At 54.8% G+C, this 6,799-nt stretch overlaps 1 protein-coding gene across 1 annotated transcript; it reads left to right on the forward strand.

Annotated features, from left to right (window-relative positions):
• Positions 1-28: 28 nt before the first annotated feature.
• On the forward strand, positions 29-6,555 carry UNG (uracil DNA glycosylase). The gene is made up of 7 exons (XM_071763613.1): positions 29-186; positions 715-915; positions 1,008-1,103; positions 2,038-2,135; positions 2,558-2,646; positions 2,878-3,056; positions 5,216-6,555. Exons 1-7 carry the CDS (start codon positions 97-99, stop codon positions 5,354-5,356), a joined length of 894 nt encoding a protein of 297 aa, XP_071619714.1. The 5' UTR covers positions 29-96; the 3' UTR covers positions 5,357-6,555.
• Positions 6,556-6,799: the final 244 nt, after the last annotated feature.

The raw sequence follows: 6,799 nt of genomic DNA on the forward strand, positions 1-6,799 counted from the left end.
TTTCCCCGCCCTTCTCTGCGCGCTCTTGGCGCCAAATCCCCGCAGCAGATCCCCCCGACCCGCTCTGCTACTCCAGCCCCACAGCGCTCCGCAGCCATGATCGGGCAGAAGACGCTGCACTCCTTCTTCAGCCCCGCGCCCGCCAAGAAGCGCGGCCGCTCCCCGGAGTCCGGCGGCGATGCTGAGGTAACGAATGGGGGAGAGGGGGCCGGCGGGCTGGCGGTGGCGCTGAAGGGGGCTGAGGTGCCGGGGACCGAGGTGCCGGGGGCCTGTGGCCGGGGACCTGAGGGTCTGGGGGCTGTTGTTGGGGGGACAGAGACCCCTCCACGCGGCCGTTTCTTAATATCCCGCGCTCCTGGCCTCCTGACTGATTTATTAATCGCGGTCGTGCTCCGCCGCCGCCCAATGGGCGCTGAGAGCCGCCGGTACGTCACGGTTGCTAGGCAGAGCAGCTCTCCGCCAGCCACGGCAAGCCAATAGGGAAGAGCGTGTGTTTTTTCTTCAGCCAATGGGAAGCGGGGGTTTCCTTTCTGCTTGTGGGCGGGTCCCGCGCGGCCTGGCAGCCAATGGGAGCGGACCTCCCTCTGTGTTTGCCGCGAAATCCCCGCGTGCGCAGGGCGGGGCGGTGTCATGGCCGCCGATCGTGTCCTGGGGCTGCGCCTGGGCCGCCATCCCCGCCCGCTCCGCATCCTCTCCTTTGTTCGCCATTTCCAGCTCAGCGCCGCCAAGAAGGCGAAGGCGGCGGGGGATGAGGCGGGGGCGGCCTCGCCGCTCAGCTCCGAGCAGCTGGAGCGGATCCGTAAGAACAAGGAGGCGGCGTTGCAGCGGTGGGCAGAGCGGAACGTGCCCCCCGGGTTCGGGGAGAGCTGGTGCCGGCAGCTGGCGGGAGAGTTCTCCAAACCCTATTTCGTAAAGGTGAGCGGGGTGGGGGCGGCCTTAACCCCTTTTCCCGGTCCCCGGGCTGACCCCCGGGCTGACCCCCGCCCCCTGTCCCGCTCTCTCCTCAGCTGATGCGGTTTGTGGCGGAGGAGAGGAAGCGCTACACGGTTTATCCCCCCCCCGAGAAAGTCTTCACCTGGACGCAGATGTGTGACATCAGGGATGTGAGTGGAGCCCCGTTCAAGGAAAAAAAAATACTAAGCATAGTTTTATACCTGTGTTCCTACACTTTGTATATGTGTAAATGTGATTTATCTGGGCATCAGGAAATACTATTTGCAGCAGGGCCTTGGGCTGCAAAAAGATCGTACTGGTCTTGTCACAAAAGACTGGGGACTTGGCTGTTTTACTTTATTATTATTCCTTTACTACCTTGTACCCCACTGACTTCATAGCAGGGGGAGTGGGGACATTGCTGCAGCTGCTGGGGCCCTTAAAGAGATGAGAGCCCGGGGCTGGGTGCACACACACCCTTGGTTCAGGTTTGGTCCCACGTGGTGGGGATGCTGTTGTTTTTTTGTTGTATAATTTGTAAATCCTCCCTTCCCTTTCATCTCTGCTTCTGAAGCCTGGGTTTGTTGCTTTATTGTACTCCCAGGCAGCAGAATTTCTTTCTAGTTGGACTTTTGACTTTTGTCTCCAGTGTTACTGACTTATTGTAGTGCTTGATTTTAGGATCTTGTATCTCTTGGTTATTTAATTAACTTCTAACATTCTGTAATAAAAAAGGCATCATCTAAGGTAATCCCATTGCCTCTAAGCTGTGCCACAAATATCACAGAATTTTGCCCTAAAACAAGAGTGAGAGGAAATTTGCTTAGTACCATCAGGAGCTGTTTTATTGTGGCTCTTTTAGAATCTTTTGCACTCTTTATAATCTTAGCAGCAAAGCTGTGGTGATGTTAATCCTTATCGTTAGGGGGAGATGGTGTTCTTCCACTTATTTAGAATGAAATGTCAGTAATGTCCCTTCAGTTCCTGGGTTTTTTTTTTTTTCTGTCTGTGTATTTGCTTATTTATAAGCTGCTTTATTTATTTTTTACCTCTTCTGGTAATGATACTCATTATAATTCAGAGCTAACAAAGGTTTACTTCCAGGTGAAGGTTGTCATTTTGGGACAAGATCCATATCATGGACCTAATCAAGCTCACGGGCTCTGTTTCAGTGTCCAGAAACCTGTTCCACCTCCCCCCAGGTAAGACAGACTCCAGTTTGTAAAATCCCTTCTGTTTACAACCTGTTGCTGTTCTGTTACTCCCAGCTGAGCCAGGTCAGTGCAGGAGAGTGTGTTGGAACTACTGGCATTTGGGATGTGCATTGCTTAGAAAAAAACATTGCTGCAAAGTGTGGATAATTCTGTGCACTTTGGGGGCATTTTGGAGAGCATGTGGGTGATAAATTTACATTTTTTCAGTAGTGCTGGGATCTTATTAGATTTCCAGCCAAACACACCAGGGGGCTTCCTTGCTGCCCTGTTTTTACAACTGTCTTTATTATCTTGATTTATAAGGTGAAAACTAAGACCATTTTGCCTAATGTAAGAGTGGTGAGTGGTGCTGTTTGCTCTTATCTAACATGTGCATATTAAAAAAAAAACAACTTTTTTTTTATTTGCAGTTTAGAAAATATTTACAAAGAACTATCTACAGATATTGAGGACTTCACTCATCCTGGTCATGGTGATCTGACTGGCTGGGCCAAGCAAGGTGAGCTAATAAACACTCTAGTAATGTGTCCCCTGTAGATCATAAAAAAAAAATGTGTAGAAAATAAACTTCTGGCTAGAAACAGCTCATGTAAAAGAGAAAATCAATAGTGAGTGCCTGTCGGGTACTTTAGAGCAAAAACTGAATTTCTCAGCTCTCGGGGGAAGCAGGAAGAAGCAGCTCATCCTTGATTTTTGTTTCATCCTCACTTTTTGTCTCCTCTCCCTCTAGGTGTGCTGCTGCTCAACGCTGTCCTGACAGTGCGAGCCCACCAGGCCACCTCCCACAAGGAGAGGGGCTGGGAGGAGTTCACAGATGTGGTGGTGTCCTGGCTGAACAAGAACTTGCATGGGGTTGTCTTCATGCTATGGGGAGCCTATGCCCAGAAGAAAGGCAGCTCCATTGACAGGGTACAGGTTTCCTCAGCTCTTCCCCCTCACTATTTTTTCAGTGGGGTGGACCCTAGAGGGCACTTCCCTTGCAGGCTTGGGCTTTTCTGCTCCAACTCTGCTGTCAAAATTCAGTCAGCCTTCTGCTCCACCTTGGCCTTTGCCAGAATTAAGCAACCAAAGTGGAGCAAGTGTGACCTTCTGTTGTTGGACAAGCCTCCAGCTGAGAGCAGATCTGTCCTTTTCTAGGAAAAGGCTCATGAATAAGTATAAAATTTGCTGTTAGGATTACAGCAATTGAACCATTACCCGGGTATTGCTGCTGCTGCTGTGCATACTTCAACCCCTTCAGTGGGACAGAAGTCTGGGTGCTGCTGGCTGGTCCCGTTGGGGTGCTGCTGGCTGGTCCCGTTGGGGTGCTGCTGGCTGGTCCCGTTGGGGTGCTGCTGGCTGGTCCCGTTGGGGTGCTGCTGGCTGGTCCCGTTGGGGTGCTGCTGGCTGGTGCCTGTGGGGTGCTGCTGGCTGGTGCCTGTGGGGTGCTGCTGGCTGGTCCCGTTGGGGTGCTGCTGGCTGGTCCCGTTGGGGTGCTGCTGGCTGGTCCCCGTGGGGTGCTGCTGGCTGGTCCCCGTGGGGTGCTGCTGGCTGGTCCCCGTGGGGTGCTGCTGGCTGGTCCTGTTGGGGTGCTGCTGGCAGGTCCCTGTGGGGTGCTGCTGGCAGGTCCCTGTGGGGTGCTGCTGGCAGGTCCCCCTGGGGTGCTGCTGGCAGGTCCCCCTGGGGTGCTGCTGGCTGGTGCCTGTGGGGTGCTGCTGGCTGGTGCCTGTGGGGTGCTGCTGGCTGGTGCCTGTGGGGTGCTGCTGGCTGGTGCCTGTGGGGTGCTGCTGGCTGGTGCCTGTGGGGTGCTGCTGGCTGGTCCCCGTGGGGTGCTGCTGGCTGGTGCCTGTGGGGTGCTGCTGGCTGGTGCCTGTGGGGTGCTGCTGGCTGGTGCCTGTGGGGTGCTGCTGGCTGGTCCCCGTGGGGTGCTGCTGGCTGGTCCCCGTGGGGTGCTGCTGGCTGGTCCCCGTGGGGTGCTGCTGGCTGGTCCCCCTGGGGTGCTGCTGGCTGGTCCCCCTGGGGTGCTGCTGGCAGGTCCCCCTGGGGTGCTGCTGGCTGGTCCCGTTGGGGTGCTGCTGGCTGGTCCCGTTGGGGTGCTGCTGGCAGGTCCCCCTGGGGTGCTGCTGGCAGGTCCCCGTGGGGTGCTGCTGGCAGGTCCCCGTGGGGTGCTGCTGGCAGGTCCCCGTGGGGTGCTGCTGGCTGGTCCCCGTGGGGTGCTGCTGGCTGGTCCCCGTGGGGTGCTGCTGGCTGGTCCCCGTGGGGTGCTGCTGGCTGGTCCCCGTGGGGTGCTGCTGGCTGGTCCCCGTGGGGTGCTGCTGGCTGGTCCCCGTGGGGTGCTGCTGGCTGGTCCCCGTGGGGTGCTGCTGGCTGGTCCCCGTGGGGTGCTGCTGGCAGGTCCCTCTGGGGTGCTGCTGGCAGGTCCCTCTGGGGTGCTGCTGGCAGGTCCCCCTGGGGTGCTGCTGGCAGGTCCCCCTGGGGTGCTGCTGGCAGGTCCCCCTGGGGTGCTGCTGGCAGGTCCCCCTGGGGTGCTGCTGGCAGGTCCCCCTGGGGTGCTGCTGGCTGGTCCCCGTGGGGTGCTGCTGGCAGGTCCCCCTGGGGTGCTGCTGGCTGGTCCCCGTGGGGTGCTGCTGGCAGGTCCCCCTGGGGTGCTGCTGGCTGGTCCCCCTGGGGTGCTGCTGGCAGGTCCCCCTGTAGGGTGCTGCTGGCAGGTCCCCCTGTAGGGTGCTGCTGGCTGGTCCCCCTGTAGGGTGCTGCTGGCTGGTCCCCCTGTAGGGTGCTGCTGGCTGGTCCCCCTGTAGGGTGCTGCTGGCTGGTCCCCCTGTAGGGTGCTGCTGGCTGGTCCCCCTGTAGGGTGCTGCTGGCTGGTCCCCCTGTAGGGTGCTGCTGGCTGGTCCCCCTGTAGGGTGCTGCTGGCTGGTCCCCCTGTAGGGTGCTGCTGGCTGGTCCCGTTGGGGTGCTCCTGGCAGGTCCCTTTGGGTCCTCAGACTGGTGGTTGGGGAGGTGCAGAGATGGAAGCCTCTCTGCCTTGTAGGGGCAGGAGCAGGGAGCTGAGAGATGGGAATCTTAACAAGTTTCCTCTTGCTTGGCAGAAACGTCACCATGTCCTGCAGACTGTCCATCCCTCCCCTCTCTCTGTCAACAGAGGGTTCTTTGGCTGTCGACATTTCTCAAAGACCAATGAATTGCTCAAGAAATCTGGCAAGAAACCCATTGACTGGCGAGCCCTCTGAGCTGGGCAGAGGCTGCTTGGAAACAGCCCCTGCTGCAGAGGTGGTTTTGTTCCTGAAAGACTTTTGCTGACCTGAGAATTGCTCTTCGGATGGTTGCTCAAGGAATAACCAACCAGGCTTTTACAGAGAGGTTATATTTTTTTTCAACTCTTTTTGTAACAAGCAGATTGGAGTGTTACATAGACACTGGTGTTTGAACAGGTCTCAGTCTAGTTTGAAGTAAAGAAAAAAAAAAGTTCTATATTAATTTGTTTGTTGTTGCAATAGGAATATATTTTCAGGCTCTTGTAAAGGGATGTTAATTCCTACAGGTGAAGCTGCTCAGCTTTTGAAAAAAACCTGCTCCTCCTTTGCCTCCTGATGTACAAACCCAGATTTCATATTTGGGACATGGGAGAAAAGACAGATGCTGTTGGTTTTAGCTTTTTTGCTATAAATTGAGATTTGTTAGAAATACAGCCTCTTGGCACTGTAAGTACTGGACACTATTGGAAGTGTACTTGGTGTATCTGTGTCCCAAATTTCAGGGCTAATCCCTCCCAGCAGCTGAGGGAAGACTGTGACCTGGGGGTTTTGTTAACATTTAGAGAGGAAAACTTAAATTTTTAGCTTCTTACTGGGTGTGTTAATCACTTGGATGACAGGTGAGCTGCAATGATGATGAACTCTGGTACATGCTGACAGCAGCACCAAAGGCTTGTTCTTAAAAATCTGCCAATTAATGGGCTGATAGTTACTGATCATTAAAGATCTTTTAAGATCTTAAAACAGATTTTGGGGGTTTGCCTTCATGGGAGCAAATAGAGGTTTCTACTACTGTTAAAAACAAGTGTTGGGACTTCCAAGATGGAGACAAGGTTGGGTTTTCAGCCCATCTTTGACTTTGTAATTAATGGAGTGCCTTCTTTGTTAAGAAATTACATCTAGTTTTGAGGATTATTTCCATAAACCTTTCTTTATTTGCTCTGGTAGGTAACACTAGTACAGGTGAAGTTATACTTTTTGTTGCCCTGTTGACTGTTTTCCCCCCCCCCCAGTTTGTTTGGTTTGGTTGTTTTGTGGTTGTTTTTTTTTTTTTACAGCTTGCTTCATTTTTTTCTTTTTTTCCCATCAGCTTGTTACTTTTTCCCTCCAACTTGTTTGTGTGTTTTTCTGTTTTTTTTCCCCCTTGTTTGTTTTTAATAAACCCAGTTTGTTTACGCTGTGGTGTGACCTTCCCCTGGTCGGAGCAGCCTGGAGGAGGCTGTGGGTGGGCAGGGTGCCAGCCATGGGGCCCTGGCTCTGCGGGGGGTGGTGGCGTGGAGGGGAGGGGGTGTCCCCTGCACCCCCTGGGGGTTTCCCTCTGCACCCTTCAGAAGGCAGAGCCGCAGGTCCTGGATCTTCCCCTCCATGTCCCCATCACCGGGCGTGTGGCCAGGACACTTTGTCCCCCAAGGATCGGGT

This window comes from Heliangelus exortis, chromosome 19 (assembly GCF_036169615.1).
Source record: "Heliangelus exortis chromosome 19, bHelExo1.hap1, whole genome shotgun sequence".
Lineage (NCBI taxonomy): Eukaryota > Metazoa > Chordata > Aves > Apodiformes > Trochilidae > Heliangelus > Heliangelus exortis.